The 25,740-nt window shown below is 41.9% G+C and overlaps 1 protein-coding gene, 1 long non-coding RNA gene and 1 pseudogene across 7 annotated transcripts in view; 2 read left to right on the top strand and 1 right to left on the bottom strand.

The window, feature by feature from the left end:
- Window positions 1-1,002: 1,002 nt before the first annotated feature.
- LOC109380939 (uncharacterized) lies at window positions 1,003-6,023 on the bottom strand. 2 transcript variants are annotated; one of them, XR_002123587.1, is made up of 4 exons: window positions 5,937-6,023; window positions 5,321-5,499; window positions 4,779-4,931; window positions 1,003-1,336 (listed from the first exon to the last, which is right to left on the bottom strand). It is a non-coding gene; the product is annotated as an uncharacterized LOC109380939 (long non-coding RNA). The 2 variants fall into 2 exon arrangements; XR_002123586.1 differs by having other exon boundaries at window positions 5,895-5,982.
- The window catches only part of IDE (insulin degrading enzyme), a 104,935-nt gene continuing 85,102 nt past the window's right edge, over window positions 5,908-25,740 (top strand). Inside the window, exon 1 of one of the 4 annotated variants that reach the window (XM_019639047.1) lies at window positions 5,908-6,449. In XM_019639047.1, coding sequence (XP_019494592.1) covers window positions 6,352-6,449 — 98 coding nt within the window. In that variant the 5' untranslated portion in view covers window positions 5,908-6,351. Of the gene's footprint in view, window positions 6,450-15,494; window positions 15,520-25,740 lie in introns of those variants that run through there. The other 3 variants (XM_019639048.1, XM_019639049.1, XM_019639050.1) reach the window with 3 other exon arrangements.
- LOC109380937 (UDP-N-acetylglucosamine--peptide N-acetylglucosaminyltransferase 110 kDa subunit pseudogene) lies at window positions 6,361-19,358 on the top strand (annotated as a pseudogene). The gene is made up of 2 exons (XR_002123585.1): window positions 6,361-6,449; window positions 15,273-19,358. The product of XR_002123585.1 is annotated as a UDP-N-acetylglucosamine--peptide N-acetylglucosaminyltransferase 110 kDa subunit pseudogene (transcript).

Genomic DNA, 25,740 nt, shown 5'->3' with positions numbered 1-25,740 from the left:
GATCATTTCTCTTTCAAGTATAAACTATTTTTGTATAAACTATTTTTAATTGATTTTAATTTTTCTTAAAACATGGACATAGTTTTAAAACTAATATAGTTCTAAAGGGTTTCTCACCCAAAAAAAAGTATTTCCCTGTCTTATCCTGCCCTAACCCCTCCAGACCTCTCCAGAAACAACTATTTTCAACTCATTTTAGCTATTTTTTCTAAGATTTACACATTCCCATTTTCTTAAAGAATTTGTATATACCATTACCTTTTGATTAATCAAGTTTAGACTTTATTTAGTGATTTCCTCTTATGGAGGACAGGATTTAGTTCTCAAACTCTACCACTCCCTCAGCTTTCTCTTCCCTGTACACCCAATATTGCAATTTTTGTTAAATCAAAAAGCTGTATTTAGATTATGCTTACTCATAGCTTAGCATTTCACTCCAGTGAGATTATGTTTCCTTTCTTACCTTTTGTCTATTCAGAAATTAATAACCGCTCAGTTTTGATTAGTTTTCCTTGTACTTTTCCCAATTCTTCCTACAGCTCCCAGTAGCCTCTTGGTAAAATCTTCCACCAATTCAATGACATCAGAAATCTATCAGTTTTAAGTAGTTTTTAATTGAACCACTTACTCCCTCTAGGCCTGTGGTCCAGCTGCCATCCTAGGATTGCCCTTCTTTTTCATCCCAGGAATTCCCTTTGCCTCTTTCCTGGTTTGGGAAGCATATTTTCTGGATCCCATCTGTGTGCTTTCTTGTTTCACTCCCTTATTTAGGTGAAGCACATCCTCCTGTACTTTCCCGAGAAAGAGTACAGAGGAGATACATTTCTTGAGAACTTGCTTGCTTGTCTAAAAATGTTTTTATTCTATTCTGACACTTGATTGTTACGTAGGTTATATATACAATCCCAGAGTCTAGCTATTTTTACTTCAGATTTTTTTTTCGAGGGGTGTATTAGTTTCCTATCACTGCTGTAACAAATCACAACAAAGTTGGTGGTTTAAAACAACAGAAATTTTTTTTTTATTATTTCACAGTTCTGGAGGCCAGAAGTTTGAAATCAATTTCACTGGGTCAAAATCAGGGTGTCTGCAGGGCCAGGCTCCTTCTGGAGCTTCCAGGGGAGTATCAGTTCCTTGTGCTTTCCAGCTTCTGATGGCTGCTGGCATTCCTTGGCTTGTGGCACATCACTCCAATATGTGCCTCCATGCTTTCTCTTCTGTGTCAAATCTCTCTCTGCTTCTTGAGCAACACCTATGCAATTCTTTAGTGAATAGTTGAGGAGTACTTGACTTTAGCTATTATAGTCGCCAGAATCATGTTAGGTTCTATATGTCTCTGAGTATAAACGCCAAAGAGAACAAACAGTAAGCATGTCTGATGTGCTTACAGACTGAGTAAAAAACAGTTCATGAATTGTTCATACACTTATAAAAAACAAATGCTCAAGTATAGCGTTTCTCCAAGTCTAAATTTTGTTTTTACTGTGTTAATAGTAGAGTTTCCATGGCAAAAATTAGTTGGGAGAGAAAGGAAAAGAGATGTTTTCTGGCCTTCTGTCAGATCCTGGAACATGCCAGACTCTCTCCTGTCCCAGACTCTTGTGATGAATGTTTCCTTTGTCTGGAGTCTTTCCCTCACCTGTTCTAACTTGCTCCCTCTTACCTTTCAAGTCACAACTCAAATGTCACTTCCTCAGAGAGACTTTTCTCAACCACTGTATCTGAAGTAGTCCTCCAAACTCTTTTATAAAACCCCATTTATTTTCCTGCACAGAGCAAAAGATGTTGAAATTTTACTCCCCATGTTTTCTTTCTTTGCCATACCTCAGGACCCTTTCTTAGAGACCAAAGGCATCTAAGAGAATTAGGGTTTCTATAGCAGGAATGCAAAGAGGAAAAATAATATTCAGCGTTTGTAACTTTCAAGCTAGACAGTTAAGGGAAGGCCCTAAGAAGAGCCCCAAGCAAGACAGCAACAGAAGGAGAAGATGATTGTCCCTCAACTTTCAAACTCTAGTTGAGAAACTCATGGCTGGGACATTGGATGGAGAGATAGGTATATAGGAAGAAGAAGTTGATGGAGGTCAGGGGCCATAAAAAAAAAAAAAAGAAAGAAAACAAGTTTGACGGAGGGTAATCCCAGGAGGGGATCTGGTGGAGAGTTAGTCTGTGAGAAGGGCCACAGAAGCTGGCTTTCCACTGACAGCTGCCCATGCAACTCAAATACCGAACCCTATGTTCTGAGCTTTTGCTGAGCTTCCATCTAAACTGTCCCATGCACACACACTCCTGTTGTCAACAGCCCAGGACATGCACAAGCCCCCGTAAGACAGACGATGAGATCTTTGCCACCTTCCCCCACCCAGAGGGGCAGTAGTGATGATGGCGGGAAAGTCCTTCGGTGAAGCTGGACAGCAGGAAAACCCACTCTGGTTACCCTAATATATTATTTTAATCATATGTGCAATTACTTTACATAAGTATTAATTTACTTGTTTCTCTCTCTCTCTGTAGTATAAACCCTACAAGAATAGAAAGCTGATTGCTCTTTTTCTCTCGTGTAGTCTCAACATCTAAAGCAAGGCCTGGGCCCATATTTGTTGAATGGACAAATCAAAAGTAGCCTTAACTGTGGAAAATATGAATGATAGATTTTTACATAAATATTTTAAGTACTGTCCATAAAGTAACTCAAATTTACCTTCCCGGACTAGCAAGTATGAGCAATTTAGGAAAACTTTTAACAAATTTATAATTAATAAATCACTTATCTATAAACATTCTTAAAAATTCATGTTGCTTTTAGGTATTTTATTACCATAGTGCTGTACTTAAAACTAACATACATTATAAAACTTTTTATCATGGAAATTACAAATATATATAAAAGCAAAGAGAATAGTATAATAAATCCCCCAGGCATCCATTATCCAGTTTCAATAATTATCAGTTCATGGCCAATATTGTTTTACCTATACTTCCTCCTCTTCTGTCAACTTTCACTGAATTATTCTGAACCAAATCCCAGTCATCATAGTATTTCCGTATGTATACAAAAAAGCAATGGAAAGTTCGCGAACTTAATTGTCCGAGCTTTCCTATCTCAAAGGACTCTTAAAAAGCCACAGCCAAAACATACCCCCCAAATCAACATGAGCACTTAATATCATTAAATATCTAGTCAGTGTTCTACTTTTCTGATTGTCTCGTAAATATTTCTTTTTTCACAATGGGTTTGTTCAAATCAGGATTCAAACAAGAACCAAACATTTCATTTGATTATTATGTCTCTATCTTTTGTTGTTTTGCACTTTTGAAGTTTATCTTTTCTGAAGATTTTATTGGAGCACTGCAAACATAAAAGTAAGTAAACCAAAAGTGTATCACTCACTTTTCAAAAACTGAACACACCCACATAAACACATCCAAGGGCCCCCTGTAGTCTCCCTTTCAGTCACTGCCACCTCCAGGGTAACCTCTAACTTGAGTTCTAATACTATAGATTAGTTTTGCCTGCCTTTCAACTTTATACAATGCACTCAGACAGTATATACTCTTTTGGGTCTGGCTTCTTTCACCATGCTTGTGAGATTCATCCATATCGTGTGTGTAATTTTTTTTGTTCATTTTCATTGCTGTACGGTATTCCATTGTATGAATATTCCCCAGTTTATTTTTCTAGTGCATTTTTGGGCATTTGGATTGTTTCCAGTTTGGGACTATTATTAATTGTGTTGCTGTGAACATTCTAGTTCTGTTGAGTATATCTAGAAATGGAATTGCTGGGTCATAGCATATGTTTATGTGCAGCTTTAATAGACACTACCAAATAGTTTAACACAGCCTATTTGTCTGCCCTCATGCCATCATGATATCATCTCAATTATTATAACTTAACAGTAACTTAATATTTGGTAGTGTAAGTGTTCCAGATTCTTCTTCCAGATCGGCTTGGGTCTTCCTGGCCCTTTGCATTTTCATATAAAAATTTATAAACAGCTTGTCAATATAAGTCCCCTTTAATCCATAGGCTTCTCCTTCCTCTCTTTTTTTGTTTTGCAATTTATTTGTCAAAGAAATAGGGTCATTTGTCCTGCAGTGTTGCAAACATTCTAAATTTTGCTGATTGTATCCATCAAGTGTGATTTAACATTTGTCCCCTGTATTTACTATAAATGGTAGTTATATCTCAAGGCTTAATTAGATATAGGAAACATGCATTTGACAAGCATTAACTGAGCACTATGCTTGATGCCAGGTGAGATACAAAAATGACTGAGACATCATTACAAGTATGGAAGGTTAAGATCCAAATAAGTGTCTTTTGAGAGTGGCAAACTACTCTGGCAGCTCAGATCAGAGAGTGGTTACTTCCAACGGAGTATGTGAGGAATGGAAATGAGGGAAAGTTTTGCAAAGGCAATGCCATTGCAACAGGGCATGAAATTTGCTAGAGCACTGACAAGTTGGTATTGTGAGCATCAATTAGCTGTGACAGCTGTGTGAACTGGAGTTCATAGAGGGTGGAGGTAGAGGCTAGAAAGGTGGAGTAGTGGGTTCAGTGGTTGCCCCCAAAAGGTATGTCCACATCCTAATCCCAGGGGCCTGTGTTACATTCTTTGGAAAAAGGGTCTTTGCAGATATAATTAAGGATGAGATGAGATCATTGTGGATTACCTGGTTGTGCCCTAAATCTAATGACAAATATTTTTATAAAAGAAGAAAAGACACACAGAGAAGGCAATGTGGATGGTGAAAAGTAGAGATTGGATACTAACCTGGCAGGGGAGATACCATGATCACGAAGGTGATTTTCCCAGGGCGAGGCTTATCCATTGCACTCCGAATGTGCTGACCTCTGTGATTTCCCCAAATGTGGGAAACTCGACTGCATCATTTGTGGTAGTGAGGGACTGCATTTGTGCTCTCCCCTGAAAAAAAAAAAAAAAAGTAGAGATTGGATGGGGCCACAGCCAAAAAAGTTGGCATCTACCAGTAACTGGAAGAGACAAAGAACAGGATTCTCCTCTAAGGTCCTCCAGGGTTTGTGGCCCTGCCAACATCTTGATTGTGGGCTTCTGAACTCCAGACTGTGAGACAATAAATTTCTGTTGTTTGAAATCACTAAGTTTATAGTAATTTGTTATGGCAGCCGCCACTGGAAACTAATAATACATATGGGCTGAGGGTTAGAATGTAATATGGTGGAATTTTATCTTGCACTACACTAGGAGTGCTTCCTTATCTCCAATACCTCAATTTTCATCCATTCAAGGTTTGCCTCTATTGTAAACCATATTGTAAAACAGATCCCCCCTACCTCTTTGATGAGGCATCCACTTGATTAAAGATTCCTCCTCCTGAATTCCCATTTGTAGCAATAATAGGATTCAGAGCACTGCGTTAGACTGTAGTCGTCGTCTGTCTACCACATCAGAAATCTAAAAGCACTCAAGCTAGGGAGTCACCATTCCTAACTGCACTCTTCCTTAAAGGCCCCTGTAAAATAAAGTAGTACACAGTCAGATCAATAACCACTATCAATTAGGATTGTTCTTGGATGCAAAACACCATGAAGCCATCAGGAAAAAAAGTCTTGTCTTACAAATGATGATTAAGTATACTGATAATAGTAGTAGTACTGCATGTGTAAGTGGTTTTTTGTTTAATAGTAGTTTCTACTCTAGATTTCAAAGTCCACGAAAGCCTTGTTTTCCTGTGGCCTGTCCCATATCCACCTAGCTCTTTGAAGGGCTGCTAGCTTCCCCAGGATGGAAACTTCCCCCAGGGTCCCGGCCTCCCCCTGGTGTGCCCCGGTTGTCTAACTACTCCCATCTCCTACCCGCGCGGTCCACGTCAGACCGCACTCTAGAGGGAGCCCGCGGGCCACGCACCGCCGCGGATTCATTTTCTGTGAGGCCGCCGGGTCGGCTGACCTTGTTCCAACACCTGCACCGCCGGATGCGACGGCCGATGGGGGCGCCTCCGCCAACATGGCCCCACGTGCCCTCACAGTATTCGTGAGTGGCCTCGCCTCCACCTATACACAGCCAGACACCCATCGCCGTCCCCATATGTGCCGGTGTGGCACGGTCGGGACCCTCCCCGCCTGGAAAAGCCTGGTTGCTGGTCTCCCGCAGCTTCCCAACGGGACTGTAGTCCGTCCGCTAGCTCAGGCCTAGGACGCCCGCGGTGCCCGCCCGGTCCGGCTCCAGGCAAAACCCGGAGCGACGACCGCTCGATGACTCTCGGGAGGCGGCGCGGCGCATTGAGCATGCGCAGTGGGGCAGGCCGACGCTCCGCGCAAAAAGGAAGCGTTCGTTCGCCGTAATCGGGCGGCTACGCTGGGGTATGCGGTACCGGCTAACGAGGCTGCTGCACTCCGGGTTCCCCAGCACCTTCCGTTTGGTCTTTGGCGCCCGCCTGTCGTCCCCAGAGCGCCTCTTTGGGTAAGCGGAGCACAGCGCCCGGGCCCTCGGGGCCCGCGGGTCACAGTGGTTTGGAGCTCGGGTTGCAAAGTGGTGATTCAGCACTTAAAGCTGCCGCCTCCCCTCACGCCGCCAGTCCCGCGGGCCTGGGGCCTGGACTGCTGCGCTAAGGCCGCTCTAGGGCCCAGAAGGGCGACTTGCCCGACCGGAGCGAGGCGCCTTGCGGGGAGAGGACGGCGTCCCTCGGGCGGGTGAGAACGGACCGGGGCTGTGACCCAGGGGCACGGAGCGTGTGCCACAAGTGTAGGAAAGCGAGGCGCGGGCACGAGCGCGGACCAGTCACCCCGGCCCGCTCCTGGGATTCGCGCCCTGCGGCGCCGCTCTCCCGGGAGTTTGTCTGTGAGGGGCCGGAAACACGAGGCGGAGTTGAGGGTAAAGGAATCCCGAATCCAGTAAGAGCGCTTTCCTCTCAGCCCCGCTTTTTCCTGTAGGGGCTGAGTTTCCACTACTATGTGGAAATGCCTGCTTTGGTAACCGTAAAAGTTTGCCCGCCTCCGCCTCTAGCGAGTAGACGAGTGTTGGGCTTCCGGTCCGGGGGAATTCGGGAAAAGATACCTTAGGACCCATCACAGCAGCTCCCTTGTTTTGCACCTGAGACAACCGAGGCCCCAGAGAGATGGCGTGATTTCCCCACAATTGCAGAGACTGTGGCAAAAACCAAGATTGGGACGCACGTTTTTTGCCATCCGGTGGCGTGCTCTCTGCGCATAGCTGCTCTTTTTATGCTAGAAATGCTCAGCCTGGTAGCGAACGACAAATAAGTACCCTTTACTGTGAATAAAATTGGGAAAGATGGGAAAAGGAACTGGCAAAGATGGGCAGTATTGTCTTGCCCTACTTACATATATCATTTGAACTGTAGTTTTAATACTATTTAGGACTTAGCAATTGCAGGGCATTGTGATAGACCGTCTGTGGTCTGCCATCTGTGGTCTGCCTTCCAAGGAACTTTGACTTGGTTGGAGTGGACTGAGTTGCCACGCACGAGAATATATAGCCAGCTAAACAGGATGTGTTTGATGGGGGTCAGAAGATGGACAGTATTATGGTCAGTGTGTGTGCTTAAGGAGCACAGTGCCTGGCAAAGATAAAGGAGGGCTCTGAGCTGGCTTTTGGAGGAAAGGCTCAAGAAGTGGAGGGTGGGTAGGGGTGGTTGTAATCCAGCCTAGGTGTGCAGATGAGTCTGCGTTTGGAGGACAGTGAGCAGATTAGTCTAGTTGGAGCCTTAGAGAATTTCCGTGGGGGAATTAGAAGGAAACAAGACCTGTATTATAAACGTGGGGTAATGCTACCCTGAGCTTGAATTTTAGCTGGGCTTTTCCCAGTGAATAGGAGGTAGGGAGCCATTAAGAGTTTTTGAGGTGGGGAGTGATCAAATGAAACTGGTAGTTTAGGAAATTAGCTTGGTGGCTGTGTGCAGGATGTAAGGGAGTAAAGAGATTTGAGGCAGAGAAACCGGTTGGGACTTAGTCTTTATTGCTTAAACTCTATGATGGCAATAATGGTTCTAAGAAGGCTTAATGCAAATGAAGAATCTGTGGAACTTGTTTTCCCTCTTCTGTTTACCATTGCACCGAAAAATCCACTACAACATGCAAAATGATCTGTGAGCTTAGAGAAGTGGGGATGGTAAGCATAGGCAAGGTGCCTCCCTGGGCCTCCTTCAGGTCAGAACACTTTTTGTTCTTAAATCATCGCTCATAGGCTATGTTTAGCTCCATATAGTGTACAGAATTTGTGATTTCAAAGAAAAAGCATCAGTTTTAAGTTTGATAAAACTAAAAGGTTTGTGTGTTCTACTTACAATTTGATTTTCTCTATGGTTTTCCTCCATTGCTCTTCACTTTCATTAATGAAGTCCAGGGCATGGATTGAACAGCGAGAGCTTCAAGATAAGATATTGTTCTCAGAGAGGAAAATAAGGAGCTTCAAAGTATAATGAATGAGATGAACCCTCTAGAAAGCTCTACACTAAAAATTAGTGGCTGAGGCTATTAAGGAAAATACAGGTCCAATCAAAAGGACCAGGGTATAGTTTTGGGAAGGAAAATACTAACATCAGAAGCTAGCTACCATATATTCAAATCTTAAGATAATCAATCCTACCGTACGTGGTAGGAAGAATGTGTTAACAGACATAGTTACATAGCTATTTACTGAAAGAACTGGGATTAAACCCATGTCTGTCTGGTGTCAGAGCCTGAGCTCTTAACTGTTGTATTATACTGCCTTTGCCAGTGTTAGGGCATTTATTTCCTGTTCTAACCTCTTGAGAAAGAGGTGATCTTAAAGCATTTATATAAGATCAGTTCATTTGAAAAGCAGCCTCATTGTCCTCTGTTCAGCCATATCGGATAAGTTTGGGCTGTGCAGAATTATCTGAACTATTGGGGAACCTGGAGGTAATAACTCAGTCTCTAGCAACCACTTGAAACACCTGGGCATCAGTCATCTCACTTTGCAGGCAGTTCTACTTTGCACTTCTCTATTCTGCAGGCTTTGGAAACAGTGGTGTGCCAGGTGGGATTAACTATTAAGATTCAGGCTTTTAAAAAACACTTTTAACCAGAAAATTGTCTTTTAATAGGCTCTAAAAGGACAGGATATCTTTGGGTATCTTTAATTAGTATTAGCTCAATCCACACACTGTAAAATGTTACATTCTGCCTATTTACCTTAAAGGGTTGGGGATAATCTCACCTGGGAGTATGGTGGGGAGCAGAAGTTCAAGTGTGTATTTTCATAAGAATTGGTGTCCTTTCTGTATTTCTGTTGGTATTTTAGATCTCCTAAACAGGTACCCAGAGGATCAGCCTACCTTTCAGCCAGGGTGACAAGGCTAAAGCACTCTTCTTCTATAGGGGTAGATTCTTCTAGGTATTTTGGGTTCTGGAAGTTTGATTAGGGCACAATTGCCTTGTCTTCAGTCTGTCCTCTCTCCTCTCTATCTGTTTGGTCAGCCATTATTTGAATGTCTGTTCTGTAGTGATCACTCACGGTGCCCAGCACTATGGGGGATGCAAAGATAGTGATAAATTTTGTCCTCAAGGAGCTTTAAATCCAATAGTGAGTACTTTTACTCCTTTACTTCTGCCCATTTATTTATTTACTTAAAGTATTTGTTTATTTATTTATTTATTCATTTATTTATTTTTACTGGGGAACAGTGTGTTTTTCCAGGACCCATCAACTCCAAGTCAAGTAGTTGTTCAATCCAGGACCCATCAGCTCCAAGTCAGGTAGTTGTTTTCGATCTAGTTGTGGAGGACGCAGCTGCTTCAGTGACCCATGCGGGGATCGAACCGGCAACCTTGGTGTTATGAGCACTGCGCTCCAGCCAACTGAGCTAACCAGCCGCCCCTGCCCTTTTATTAGACATCTCCACTTTTGTATTCTGTTGCTTCTTTCAATTTATTTTGAAAAGCAACTTAGTATTTTTATCACACTACTCTTCTTTTAAAAGTGGGATTTATAAAGTTCTTATAGAGTTAAAAGCTAGAAAAGCTTTTATTCCCCCCAAAGACTATATAGTTTTTCTTTGCCTTTTAAAAGTGTGTGACTGTCTTTTTGTTTGTTTTTTAAGTGGGACTCATAAGCTGCTCCCTGAGGGGAAGGTCTCAGTAAATATGACCTGATAATATTGAATGAATGAATGAATGAATGAATGATCTTTAAAACTAGCTTTCTCTGTTGATTTCCCTACTTTTGCATATGTTGGTGTTATTTTTTTCGTTTTAGCTTGAAAACTGGTGTAATCTTTGAATCTCTCTCTTTTTCCCTCACTGCCTATTCTCAAGACCAAACTCTCTTGAGTCTTTCATCCTAGTTTCTTGGAGTAAATTTGATTTTCCATTACCATCCTAGTTCAGGCCATGATCATCTTCCCTGACATCTCACATCTACAAGTTTTAGAACTGCTTTTTCCAGCCTCCTATCTTCCTACTAGTTAATCCTTATCATCAAATTAATCCTACTAATATACCACTTCTCCATGCCTTTGTCTTGCTTATATACTACTAGTAGTTCTGCCAGATTTCTAGATCAAATCCTAACTTCTTGACCTAGCATATAAGCATCTTGTAGGCTGTCCTTAGCCTAACTTGTCAACCTAACTTTCCTTTTTTCCAGTCAAACTCACTAATTTACTGTCTCTTGTACATGACCTATTCGTTCCCAATTCTAGAATGCCCTTCCCTGGTTTTTTTTTTTTTTAAGACTTTTACTGGGGAATTGGGGGATGGGAACAGCACTAGGGAACCAGAGGAAGAGGAACAGACAAGTTGCTGTCCTTTTGTTCTTCAGTCCAGCTGTGGAGGATGTTGCTTCACTGGCCCAAGTTAGCACCATCATTGCGCTCTTCCCGGGTGAGGCAGATCAGTCGCCGGCTTCAGGACGGCTCACAGTGGCTGCTGGCCGCTCACGCTGGCTACACACGGTAGCTGCTAGCTACACACGGTAGCCCATGGCAACCACTGCAGCAGGGGCTGTAGCCTACGCCGTCGCCTCACAGCAGCCCAGCTCCAGGTTGAGCTGTTGTCCAGCATCTTAGCTGTAGAGGGCAGTATCACTGGCCCTCATATGTGGGATCCGAACCGGGGCCCTCTGGTGTCCCAAGCTAACTCCCAACCAACACTCCACTCAGCCGGCCCTCCCTGTTTTCTTTAGATAATTAAATCTGTCCTTTCTAGATCACATACAAGCCACATAGTTATCTTTTTCTGAACTTAATGATTTAAAAAGATTTTGAAACGTCCATTTGACATTTAACCATGTACTGCCTTATATATTTTTTCTCTTTTAATTATTTAGTATTATACATGCCAGACTACATAGGACAAAGAAGAATAACAAACACCAGGGTACACACCATCTAGTTTAGCACATAGAACATTTCCAGTAACTTTGAAGCCCTCTGTGATCACTTCCCGATTGCAGCCTTCTCCCTCCCCTAGAGAGGTGATGTTATCGTATATTTGGATAATAATTTCTTTAATATTCTTTATAGCTTTATCAATCTGAGTATAACATGATTTTTGAGATTCATTCACATAGATGTACGCATTCACTGCTGAATGGCAGTCTTACGTGAATATGCCACTAATTATTTTTCTATTCTGTTATTGATGGAGATTTGGGTTATTTCCATTTTTTCCCCCATCACAAATAACCCATCTTGTTGGTATGCCTCAGTGCTCAATCTTTGGATATATTCTCTACCTACACTCACCCATTTAGGGTTCTCATCCAACCACATTGCTTTAAATACTATCTGTATATGCTTTGTTCAGTATGTAGCTGTGAACCACATGTGCTTATTAAAATGTAAATTAACTAAAATTAATTCAGCTTCTCAGTCACCCTAGCCATATTTCAAGTCTCATGTGGCTCAGGCTCATGACTACCATATAGGGCAGTGCACATGTAGAACATGTCCATCATCACAGAAGCTTTATGAAACTGGCCTGATCTATGTTATGACAATCCCAAATGTATATTTCTAGCCAGAACCACTCCACTGCATTTCAGATTTAGGTAGTAAGCTTCCCCCTATTCGATATTTGTCCCTGAATGTCCAATAAATATTTTGAACTCATTATGTCCAAAACCTATCTCCACATCACCCTCAAAAGCTGCCTCTCCCACAGTCTTCTCCCCATCTCAGATAATGACATCTCTATTCTTCCTCTTGTTTAGGCTAACAACTTGGAGACATCTTGAACTCCTTTCTTGTTCTTATATTCCTCATCCAGTTAGTATATATATCCAGATCCAGATCACTTCTCACTGTCACCACCCTGGTTCTGACCACAACCTTTTACCCAGATTACTGTCATAGTCTTTTAACCAGTTCCCTTGCTTATGCACTTGGCTGTCTACTTACAACCTTTTCTTGTCACCACTGACAGCATGATCTTTTTGAAGTTCAAGTCATATATCTTTGCTAGGAAATGCTTAAAACCTTGTAGTTGATCCCCATTTGATGCTGATTTTCTGGGCAAGAGAGAATATTTTAGGTAGAAAGAATGGTATTAGGAAAGGCTCAGAAGTAGGAAAATTCACAATATAATCAAGGGAAAGTAAGATTTCATCCTATAGGAAGTAGAGAGCCTCAGATACATTTTGAGCAGTAGAGTGACATATGAAAGCTATGTTTTGATTGATCTGGCTGTTTTTTGGAAGCACATTTGAAATGTAGGCAGAGGTTGATGAAGGATAGAGAAGTAGTGCAAATAACAAGGAAAGGAGAGTGTCTGCAGAAGATATATGTGAAAGAGGATTCAGCAGCTTTGATTGGGTAAGTGGGGAAATGGAGGAGTCAGAGAGGCCTAAGGTCTTGGGCCTGCGGAACTTGGAGATTAGTTCCAAGATGAGCCTAGATTAGGAGGGGCCACCAGGGTAAGGAAGGCACTTGTGGGAAGATTTCAGCTGCAGGCAGTGCGAAGAAGTCCAGCCTAGTGAGATGTCGGACCTGCCTAGTGCCGGCTGGTTTTCTAAAGGCATGACAAGAGAACTGGGTGGTCAGGTGCAGTGGTGGGGCACAGTGGCAATCTTGTAGGCCTTTCACAGCTGACTCTTAACTGTCAGGAAGTTGGATGACTCGGGGCCTCTCAGGGCAGTGGACAAGATGGAGCAATCATTAAATACCTAGAAAGCAAACCAAAATGATGATCCAGTTTGTAGATTAGTAGTTCAAGGAAGAATACAGTTAAAAGATTAGAACTAGGTTGATGAGTCCTGAACTATTACTGGAGTTTCTTAAATTTCCTCTGCCTAACAATAGAAAATGGCTCCAGAGCCTAGAACAAAACTGAGCTGTGGTGGAGGCTAGGTAGACTGAGCTGTGAGGCTCTTCCTGCTGCTGCTAATGTTAACCACAACAGGTTTAGTAGCTAGTATTTATTGAATGTCTGTGGTGTGTTTTGCTTTGTATTGGAAGCTTTCCATATGATGTCTTGATTCATGGCACAATAATTCTGTGAGAGTGGTACTGTGGTTATTTTATTCATTTTTTAAAATTATTATTTTTTATTGGGGAACAGCCATGGTCATTGGTTACACATTGCTTTCATGCTACCATGGCATAGTTGACTCTTTAAGGAGGGCGCAGCTTATAGTGGCCCATGAGAGGATTGAACTAGAACCTTGGTGTTATCAGCACGACGCTCCAACTCACTGAGTTAACTGGTTACCCCCTGGTTATTTTATTTTTGTCAGAAAAGGAGATTGAGGCTCAGAGAGGTTAACTTGTTCAAAGATGCACAACTAGTAAGTGGCTTAGCCAGTATGAATTCAAGTGGGCTCATTCAAGAACCTCAGGGATTGGCCATTATATTATCTACCTTCCTAGAGGTAGCTTGGCATCTCTGGTAGAGATGGGGAAATCAGAACAAGCAGATAGCTTTGGAAGGGAAAAACATGATAAATGGTAAGTTGGTGGTATTGAATCTGAAGTGATTGCTGGATAGGCAAGGGGAGACTGCCGGTTGCATTTGAAATGTGGATGGAACTTGATAAAAAGATCTGAGCTGATTTCCTACATCTGAGAGTTGAGTATAGAGGTGACGGTTGGCAACATTGACATGGATGGATATATGGGAAATATCTGTGTAGAGTTGCAGAGGGCCCAGGTTAAACCTTGAGGAATGCTGACATTTAGGGATAAGGAGGAAACAGGCAAAAGATGATATCAGAAGCAGAATGGTCAGAACTGTCCAGCCCAAGAGGTTTTGAGGAGAGTGGGGCCTTGGCAAAAGGCCAAAGACCATTTCAGCGGTAACCTGCAAATAAAGGGGAAGGTACACTAGTTAAATTTCATGGGATCCTACAGAGTCATTTTGAAAAAATGAGGTATTGAATTTGGAGCAATTAGATAGCAGCTGAGAAAGAGCAGGCTTGAGCAAAAGCATGGTGGGGGAAATAAGGAAACTAATAGTGGTAGCTGAAAGAAAGAAGCTAGTGGAGGAGGACAGTGTCTAAGAGAGGGCCTGGAAAAAGTGGATATGAAGGTACAGGTGAAGAGGATAGCATTGGAAAAGAAAGATTTCTTCAAGATAGGTCTTGATTTAGAAGGGCAGTTGCTTATGAAGATTTTTTTTTTTAATTTAAAAAGATAAATTGAGACCCTTATAACTCTTGGCCTCAGCTTTCCTCATTTAAAGAAAGGATCCTCTAGTTCCAAGTTCTGCCATTTTTCTTTTCCATGTACAAAAGGGTCCAGTAGGTAGTATGGGTTCCAGTTCAGTTAATATAATGATCCAGCTTTACAGACTACTTTATATTAGGACGTGTAGAGTTATATTTGGGGCCTGGAGCTCTGAAGGAGCAAGAGTTCCTTATAATGGTATCCCTGGTACTTAACACAGTTTCTGACACATAGTAGTTGTTCAGTATTTGTTGGATAAATTTATCCAGGGACACAGACTCCTGGAAGTAGGGAGCCATAAACACAATTCAATTTTTGCTAACAGTTTGCCATTTTCAGACTCTAATGTCAAGGTAGCAGTGTGTTTCTCACAAAGAAATTATAGGTTGGAGTGTATTTCCAAGATTACTTGTAGTTTTGAGTAACTCATAGGAATTAAGTTGGTTTGAATAGGGATGGGACATAAGAGATAGAAGAGTGTGGTGGGAAAGAGGTCTGTATACAAAGGCTCAGTTCAGCTGGAGTCTAGTCTTGGTTTTGCCATTAGTTTGGCTGTGTGGTTGTGGGTGCTGGGCCTGATCAGCTTTAACATTCATACTACCTCCATGAACCTGAGACCTTATGTTTTTTAACAACTCTAGATTTTCAAGATCGTGAGAGGTAGCTGGCCAACCAGAATTCTTAAGGTTCGAAGCCTGTACCCACTGCCGCCACTTGAGCCTGCCAAAGCACTGGTACAGCTGCTGCCCTCTCACTACTACCTCTAGAAACAGTCTTGCCAGTAGTGACAGCAGCGAGACCCAATCACCCCGTTCTCGCCCTCCCTCAAGAAGCTCCAGATGGCGTCTTCCATGGGCGACGTGGCTGATAGCACAGAACCAACGAAATGTATGTTTTCCTTCCAAGGGTTAGCTGAGTTGGCACATCGGGAATATCAGGCAGGAGATTTTGAGGCAGCTGAGAGACACTGCATGCAGCTGTGGAGACAAGAGCCAGACAATACTGGTGTGCTTTTATTACTTTCATCTATACACTTCCAGTGTCGAAGGCTGGACAGATCTGCTCACTTTAGCACTCTGGCAATTAAACAGAACCCCTTTCTGGCAGAAGCCTATTCGAATTTGGGGAATGTGTACAAGGAAAGAGGACAGTTGCAGGAAGCAGTTGAGCATTACCGGCATGCATTGCGTCTCAAACCAGATTTCATCGATGGTTATATTAACCTGGCAGCCGCATTGGTAGCAGCAGGTGACATGGAAGGGGCAGTACAAGCTTATGTCTCTGCTCTTCAGTACAATCCTGATTTGTACTGTGTTCGCAGTGACCTGGGGAACCTGCTGAAAGCCCTGGGTCGCTTGGAAGAAGCAAAGGCATGTTATTTGAAAGCAATTGAGACGCAACCGAACTTTGCAGTAGCTTGGAGTAATCTTGGCTGTGTTTTCAACGCGCAAGGGGAAATATGGCTTGCAACTCATCACTTTGAAAAGGCTGTCACCCTTGATCCCAATTTTCTGGATGCTTATATCAATTTAGGAAATGTCTTGAAAGAGGCACGGATTTTTGACAGAGCTGTGGCAGCTTACCTCCGTGCTCTAAGCTTGAGTCCCAATCATGCAGTGGTGCATGGCAACCTGGCTTGTGTATACCATGAGCAAGGCCTGATAGATCTGTCAATAGACACCTACAGGCGAGCTATTGAACTGCAGCCACATTTCCCTGATGCTTACTGCAACCTAGCCAATGCTCTTAAAGAGAAGGGCAGTGTTACTGAAGCAGAAGACTGTTATAATACAGCTCTTCAGCTGTGTCCCACACATGCAGACTCTCTGAATAATCTTGCCAATATCAAACGAGAACAGGGGAACATTGAAGAGGCAGTTTGCTTGTATCGCAAAGCATTAGAAGTCTTCCCAGAATTTGCTGCTGCCCATTCAAATTTAGCAAGCGTACTGCAACAGCAGGGAAAACTGGAGGAAGTGCTGATGCATTATAAGGAGGCTATTCGAATCAACCCTACCTTTGCTGATGCCTACTCTAACATGGGGAACACACTAAAAGAGATGCAGGATATTCAGGGAGCCTTGCAGTGTTACACTCGTGCCATTCAGATTAACCCTGCATTTGCAGATGCCCACAGCAATCTGGCTTCCATTCACAAGGATTTAGGGAATATTCCAGAAGCAATAGCTTCTTACCACACTGCTTTGAAACTTAAACCTGATTTTCCTGATGCTTATTGTAACTTGGCTCATTGCCTGCAGATTGTCTGTGATTGGACAGACTATGATGAGCGAATGAAGAAGTTGGTCAGTATCGTGGCTGACCAGTTAGAGAAGAATAGGTTGCCCTCTGTGCATCCTCACCATAGTATGCTATATCCTCTTTCTCCTGGCTTCAGGAAGGCTATTGCTGAGAAGCATGGGAACCTCTGCTTGGATAAGATTAATGCCCTTCATAAACCACCATATGAACATCCAAAGGACTTGCAGCTCAGCGATGGTCGACTGCGTGTAGGATATGTGAGTTCAGACTTTGGGAATCATCCTACTTCTCACCTTATGCAGTCTATCCCAGGCATGCACAATCCTGGTAAATTTGAAGTATTCTGTTATGCCCTGAGCCCAGATGATGGCACAAACTTCCGAGTGAAGGTGATGGCAGAAGCCGATCATTTCCTTGATCTTTCTCAGATTCCATGCAATGGAAAAGCAGCTGATCGCATCCATCAGGATGGTATACACATCCTTGTAAATATGAATGGTTATACCAAGAATGCTCGAAATGAACTCTTTGCTCTCAGGCCAGCTCCTATTCAGGCAATGTGGCTGGGATACCCTGGGACTAGTGGAACATTTTTCATGGATTATATCATCACCGATCAGGAAGCTTCACCAGCTGAAGTTGCTGAACAATATTCTGAGAAATTGGCTTATATGCCCCACACTTTCTTTATCGGTGATCATGCTAATATGTTCCCTCATCTGAAGAAAAAGGCAGTCATCGATTTTAAGTCCAATGGACACATTTATGACAATCGGATTGTTCTGAATGGCATGGACCTCAAAGCATTTCTTGATAGTCTACCAGATGTGAAAATTGTCAAGATGAAATGTCCTGATGGAGGAGACAATGCAGACAGCAGTAATACAGCTCTTAATATGCCAGTTATTCCTAGGAATACTGTTACAGAAGCAGTTATTGAAATGATTAACAGAGGACAAACTCAGATAACAATTAATGGATACAGTATTAGCAATGGAGTGGCAACTACCCAGATCAACAGTAAGGCTGCCACTGGAGAAGAGGTTCCCCGTACCATTATTGTAACCACACGTTCTCAGTACAGGTTACCGGAAGATGCTATTGTGTACTGTAACTTTAATCAGTTATATAAAATTGACCCTTCTACTTTGCAGATGTGGGCAAATATTCTGAAGCGAGTTCCTAATAGTGTGCTGTGGCTGTTGCGTTTTCCAGCAGCAGGAGAACCTAATATTCAACAGTATGCACAAAACATGGGCCTTTCCCAGAACCGTATCATTTTTTCATCTGTTGCTCCTAAAGAGGAACATGTTAGGAGAGGCCAGCTGGCTGATGTCTGCCTGGACACTCCAGTCTGTAATGGGCACACCACAGGGATGGATGTCCTCTGGGCAGGGACACCCGTGGTGACTATGCCAGGAGAGACTCTTGTTTCTCGAGTTGCGGCTTCCCAGCTCACTTGTTTAGGCTGTCTTGAGCTTATTGCTAAAACCAGACAAGAATATGAAGACATAGCTGTGAAACTGGGAACTGATCTAGAATACATGGAGGAGATTCGTGGCAAAGTCTGGAAGCAGAGATTATCTAGCCCTCTGTTCAACATCAAACAATACACCATGGAACTAGAGCAGCTCTATCTACAGATGTGGGAGCATTATGCTGCTGGCAACAAACCTGAACACATTATTAAGCCCATTGAAGTCACTGAGTCAGCTTAAAGAAAAATTATGCACAGGCGAATTACCCTGTACCTGAGCCTCAAAAAGGGAACTAGATGATGTACTTTTTACTTATCTGTACAGTATCACGTTGCAGATGGGTGACAAGTAATGATAATAGAATAGCACAGCGGGACTTGCTTCCTGGGTGATAGGGAGAGTCACAAAAGATGGGAAACTGCTATTCTACAAGAAATCGCCATAGAATTTTTCAGCAACCAGGCTATACATAGGTCTGGAAGGTCTGCTCTCCATTGGTCTTCCATGGAATGGTTAATATGGAGGGAGATCAAGATTGTCCAGTTGTTTTGTGATTTCATGGATTGACTGAGTCTTCTGAATTTTTTTCTTTATATTTGGGGTATTAGAACTTTTAAAAATGTTTGGTTTCAGGTGTTTTTGTTCATGTGAAGTGTATATGATTCTCTTTAGGGTAACGTTTTAAGCTAAAATGTTGCTCCTTGTTTTAGTTTCTAAACTCTACAGATTAGTGGGGAGTTTGCTGTTGTAGTCTTTTTATACATTTTATAAACCACTTGAACCTAAAAAAAACACACACAAACAAAACTAATCTCTGTTAGAACCCCAAAAGGAATTTTGCCTTGCCCTCTAGCTGTACTATGGCTCTGAGCAGAAGCAGTTCTCATAATTGTTTAGAGTCATGATGCTAGTATAATTGAATTTCTGGGAGTAGAGATTATATAATTGTTTTCTGAAGTGATATATAAATAAAGAATGTTTCTTTGACGTCTTATGTGATACGTATCAATATTTATAATCAGTTGATGCTCTTAACAGTTTTTATTTTTTAAATAGCTCTGGTTTTCGTTTTAGTATAACAACGTTTCAGTCAAGATGAGCTTATGAGGAAGATCACACTGCTTATTATGGAGCTTTATGTCACAAAGGATCCAAGTTCTCTTGCAGTAGTAACTGAATAAAAAATATCCAACAATTGAGTGACTGGCATAATGGGCCCTGTAACTCATCTTTTTTTTTTTCTTCTATCCACAAAAGAGAATGGCTTGTGGGGCAAATCTAATGCATAATAGACTTTCTTAAGGCATGAGATTCTGAATTCAGTACATGCTCTGGTGATTTCTTTTGAAGAACATGTGACATATCACATATACACTAAAAATCAAATATCCTTCCCTTTAAGAGAAAACTTGAATGAATCTAATATATGGCTGATTTTTAAAATTATTTTTTATATTTCTCAAAGTAATGCAGGCAGAGTTTTAAGAGTCAAATAGTACTAAAAGGTTTACAGAGAAAAACGGCAGTTCCCTGCTCACACCATCCCTTAGTTCCTACACCCAGAGGCTCCCACCTTTAACTCTTTAAGTTAGTCAACCATTATTGAACTCTATTTATTTTGAAATTTATTCTAATATTTCTAAGTAATATGCTATATTGTTATTTCTTGATTTCTTAATTTTAGGAGTTATCCGTTGATTTGTTTTTATGGTAGGTAAAGATTTAATACTTATCCTTCCTTCTTGCCCCATCTTGTAATCATATGCCCCCATATAACCAAAACAGGTATATCACAGATTTTGGATATAGTAGTACTCAGTGTTTAGACTATTATGACTTTATAAATATTGTTCACTGCCAAGCCAAACAGCATAATCTGATTATATATTTTTTCTTGTTCACTTTTTGGTTTTTGCTGTGTTTTGTCATTTTCATAATTTTCTATTTACTTATTTCTGATTTTTTCCACTTGCTTCCACAGCACTTAGTACAGTTTTCCACATGATCAAATCTATTAAATGATCTTTTAATTCCGTATTTTTTCCTTGGAGACTTTCCTTTTAGACACCTCCCCCCAGCTTCCGCATGGACTAGTTTTGCTCTAGGCCTGCTGCAAAGTGGTTGCCTAGAATTTCCCTTTGCTTCTCTCTTATAATGGATCTGTTTCTTGGATCGGATATTTAATTCTATCTTGGTCTGTTCTTATTCAAGAGATACATGTTATATTTGGAACATGTCTTCCAGTAGCTTCTGCTTCTTGAGAAAGAGCACATGGGAAATAATTTTTTTTTTAAGATTTTATTGGGGATCGGGGAAGCGGAACAGACAAGTTGCTGTCCTTTTGTTCTTCAGTCTAGTTGTGGAGGAAATCGCTTCACGGGCCCATGTTGGTATTATCATTGTGCTCTTCCCGGGTGAGGCATTCGCTTGCCAGCCGTTGGACAGCGGCTCACAGCAGCTCACGAAAGCTCACACCCGCTGCTGGCCAGCCCCACTGCAGTCTACGCCGTTGCCAGTGACTCACAGCAGCCCAGCTCCAGGTCGAGCTGTTGTTCACCATCTTAGCTGTAGAGGGGGCAGCGTCACTGGCCTGCATGTGGGGTGAACTGGGCCCTGCTGCTCAGAACTGTGTCCCAAGCCAACTTCTAACCAACGTGCCACTCGGCCGGCCCGGGAGATAACTTTTTAGAAGAGCTAATGATTTCCTAAACAGAAAAGTAGAGATCTGAGTTTTGGTGTGAGTTTACACATTTGTAGAACAAGTCTACAAAATTGAGAGAGATGACCTGAATGGCTTCTACTCCATCCAGCTCTAGAATTCTAGGATTCTAAATACTTGAGAATTAAATAATTTTACAGATTATTTAGCAAATGGTTGAAATAACAAACTTTCAAAGAGACCCTTTGCAGGACTTTGACAAAAAAGACATAGACTTTTCTTATTTTCTCCTTTGTTTTATTGTTGATTGAACTTAAAGATTTGCTTTTATGGAGCAAGTACATTTGAAATTTTGCTTTTCAAGTAAGAAAAAATGACAAATATTAGCTGTATTTTTTTTTATTCTTTCTTCAGTAGGTGAAAGTTTCCACCTTCCCCACTTCCCTTGGGCTACTCTGTGGTTTTTATGTTCTGCTGATGGCCAATACAAGTCACCATGTACATATCATTAACCATCATCCGAAGAGGCTGGGAGTATTGGTCACCATTTAATCTAGTGTAAAATATTCTTGAGCTCAGAGTCTGTTCCAGGAAGATATCAGTGAGCTCGACTCCAGGTTCTGAGTTTGTACTCCAGACTACTGTCCAGTAACAAAATGTCTTATAATCTCTGTAATTCTATTCCCTTGGGAGTCAGTGTGAGGTAGTGGAAAAGTCGCACTGTAGTAGTCAGAAGACCTGAGTTAAAGCCCTCTGGCATTTTTATCTTGAATGGGTTACTTTGCATGGGCCTCTTTTTACTAGGCATGGGACTAAGTAGCTTCAAAATCCTTATTAGTCCTAATTTTTTATTTCTGAACAACATTGGCTTCTTGTATACAGTTTCTTTCCTTGTGCTAAACTGTCACTACCTCCTGACTTTCTATTTACTTATTTCTGTGTTGTTTTTATTTTAGAGAGTCTGCCAGCTATAATGCAGGCTGTTGTGGACCAGTATGCTGGGATATGGCATGCAGATAATGTTCTTTTTTCAGTTGTTATTTTTAAAATGTGTGTCAACACTTAAAAATCCCAAGAGTTGAGACTCTTTAGGGAAAACATGGAGACCTGGTGCCACTGGTGCCACATTCTTACCTGGCAGCAGTTGGCCTAAGTTAAGATTTACTTCCCTTTCAGATGAGCGTGTTTTCCTTTACACCACAATTCCACCTCACCCCGCTTTGCTCACTTACATTACTTCTTGGACTTTGTAAGCATTTAAATTTGTGACCCCAAATGATTGGAGGAAATCAGCCTTATTACAGTTGCCCCCCATTATTTTCAAGGTATCCTTTCAAAGTCCCCTTCCCCCCCCCAGTGGATGCCTGAAATTGCCGATAGTATGCAGCCCTATATACTACACTATGTTTTTTTCCTATACATACATACCTGTGAGAAAGTTTACATTATAAATTAGGCACAGTAAGAGACTAACAACAGTCACTGATAATAATAAAATAAAACAATTATAATAATATAATAAAAGTTATTGAATGTGGTCTCTCTATCTCTGTGATAACCAGTCTGATCACCGAAAACTGCTACTACATGACTTAACAGGTAGGTAGTATATACAGCATGGATGTGCTGAACCAAGGGATCATTCATGTCCCAGGTGGGACAGAGTGGATGGCACGAGATTTCATCACACTACTCGTAAAGGCTTGCAATTTAAAACTTATAAATTGTTTATTTCTGGAATTTTCCATTTAATATATATATATGTGTGTGTGTGTGTGTGTATTTTTTTACATTTAACAAACGTGTTCATCATGCAGAGAAAGGAATAGGTAATGGTGAAAAATTTCTCAAAAACAGAATAGTATTTGGATGCCAATGAACCTTTTAATATTTTGGACCATGGTTAACTGTGGGTAACTGAAACTTCAGAAAGCAAAACTGCAGATAAGGGGGAACTATTATAGTTTTTAGTGATACTGCAGGTTTTTGATAGTAAAAATGAAACAAAATACATACAAATTGCTCAGAAACTACAGAAAGGATTATGTAATCAGGACTACCCCTGGTTCACAAAGAATTATCACATCATCTTATTTGATCCTCCTGGCAACTGTGTGTGATTGACAGAAATGAAAAGTCCCCCAGTCCTAAAGAAGTGAATGTAGACAGCCCTGCTGCCTCTGAATTCACTGTTGTCTAGAACTGGAGCAAGGATGGAGTGACACTAGGTGGGTGTAGAAGAGCATGTTAAGTTTGCTTCAAGGAAGGTAGGTAGAGCTCTAAGCCTGGACTAGGTGGTCTTGCATAAAAGGAGTAGTAAGTCAACTTCTCCCAATCTTTTTTTTTTTAAGATTTTTATTGGGGAATTGGGAGAAGGGGAACAGACAAGTTGCTGTCCTTTTGTTCTTCAGTCTAGTCGTGGAGGAGACGTTGCTTCACTGGCCCAAGTTGGCACCATCATTGCGCTCTTCCCGGGCGAGGCAGATCAGTCGCCGCCTTCTGGACGGCTGCTCACGGCGGCTGCTAGCCACTCACGGCGGCTGCTGGCCGTGCATGCTGGCTGCCAGCCACACACGGTAGCCCATGGCAACCCACTGCAGCAGGGGCTGCAGCCTACGCCATTGCCGGCAACTCAAGGCAGCCCAGCTCCAGGTTGAGCTGTTGTTCAGCATCTTAGCTGTAGAGGGCAGTGTCACTGGCTCTCATATGTGGGATCCAAAACCGGGGCCCTCTGGCGTCCCAAGCCAGCTCTTAACCAGTGCGCCACTCGGCCAGCCTAACTTCTCCCAATCTTTGAGGTGTCTTGAGATGCCCAACAAGAAGAGAGCAGGAAAGGATAACAAATTAGTGTACAGTACATCAAGGAGGTGATGAGTATAATGTAGAAGAGTTGGGAAGATCACAAGAAGCAAATGAGTACATTAGGGTCTCTGGTAGGTCAGGTGACATAAATAAGACAGATGGGAACACTGACACTGGAAAGATACCATTCCTAGAAGCTGAGGAGACAAGGTTATCTGGCCAGTTAGACACATAGTTAAAATCGACTTATTAAAAAAGGTAAATGGATATTTGTACTTAAACTTATAAATCAACCAGCCACACTGGTACTAATTAATATGATGATTGAGCAAAATACAAAACATCTTTCTACAAATATTAGAGTCATGAACAAATTAGGGGTTGTAGTAATATACATACTATAAACGTTAGCATGTATCAGTACTTCATTTCTTTTTATTGCTGAATAGTATTCCATTATATGGATGTACCACATTTTATCCATTCTCCATTAATTTCTTACAATAATGTTTTTCATTTTTTATAAGTTTTACACTTCTTTTGTTAAAATTTTTTCAGTAAAATAAGCTGCCAGTTTGATGTCTTGTCACCCTGTAATTCTTTAGTGTGGTTTCCTACCAACAAGGACATTGTCCTATGTACCCATAATACAACCATCCAAATAAAAAAATTAACATTGTGACATTCCTAGCATGTAAACCTCAAATCCCATTCAGATTTCACCAGTTGTCCAGTTATACCCTTTACTGAGGATACCTTAAATGAAAGGATTCAGTTCAGAATTAGCATTGTCTTTAGTTGTCATACCTCTTTTTTCTCCTCGAACTGGAACAGTTCCACAGTTAAAGCCTTTCGTGACCTTGACTCTTATGAAATGTATAGACCAATTACTTTGTAAAATGTCTCTAATTTGTGGTTTTTTTTTGTATTTCCTCATGATTAAATGCAGGTTACCCCGCTTTGGCAGAAATATAAAAAACGTGGGGCCATCCTATCAGGTGGCACTCAATGTTGATTTGTCCTTCATTGATTATATTTACTTTGATCACTGGAATTATATTTACTTTTGATTCCTGGTAGCCTTCTCCATTGTCAAGTTACTCTTCCCTTTGTATAGTATCTTCAGGAGAGAAACTTTAAAACTGTAAATATAATCCTTATCAGACTTTCATTTATTTGTATCAGTATGGACTTATGATGTCCTATTTTAATCCAATATTATCATTTAATCTGATGCTCAGATTGTCCCAGATATGGGCCTTGGGGGCCCTTTTTTTTTTTTTTTTAAGATTTTTATGTGGGAATTGAAGGGATGGAAACAGTGCTGGAGAATTGGGGGAAGAGGAACAGACAAGTTGCTGTCGTTTTTTTTGTTCTTCAGTCTAGTTGTGGAGGACATCGCTTCACTGGCCCAAGTTGGCACCATCATTGCGCTCTTCCCAGGTGAGGCAGATCAGTCGCTGGCTTCTGGACGGCTGCTCACACTGGCTGCTGGCTACACACGGTAGCCCATGGCAACCCACCTGCCGTCGCAGGCGACTCACGGCAGCCCAGCTCCAGGTTGAGCTGTTGTTCAGCATCTTAGCTGTAGAGGGCAGTGTCACTGGCCCTCATATGTGGGANATAAGTCGCTGGCTTCTGGGCGGCCGCTCACAGCAGCTGCTGGCCGCTCACGCTGGCTGCTGGTTACACATGGTAGCCCATGGCAAACCACTGCAGCAGTGGCTGCAGCCCAGCGATCACCGGCGACTCACGGCAGCCCGGCTCCAGGTTGAGCTGTTGTTCAGCATCTTAGCTGTAGAGGGCAGTGTCACTGGCCCTCATATGTGGGATCCGAACTGGGTCCCTCTGGCATCCCAAGCCAGTTCTTAACCATCGCGCCACTTGGCCAGGCCCATTTGGGGGCCC

This window comes from Hipposideros armiger, unplaced genomic scaffold, assembly GCF_001890085.2.
Source record: "Hipposideros armiger isolate ML-2016 unplaced genomic scaffold, ASM189008v1 scaffold_42, whole genome shotgun sequence".
NCBI lineage: Eukaryota > Metazoa > Chordata > Mammalia > Chiroptera > Hipposideridae > Hipposideros > Hipposideros armiger.
The sequence above is the reverse complement of the archived record's forward strand: the minus strand, read 5'-3'. Positions and strand labels throughout refer to the sequence as shown.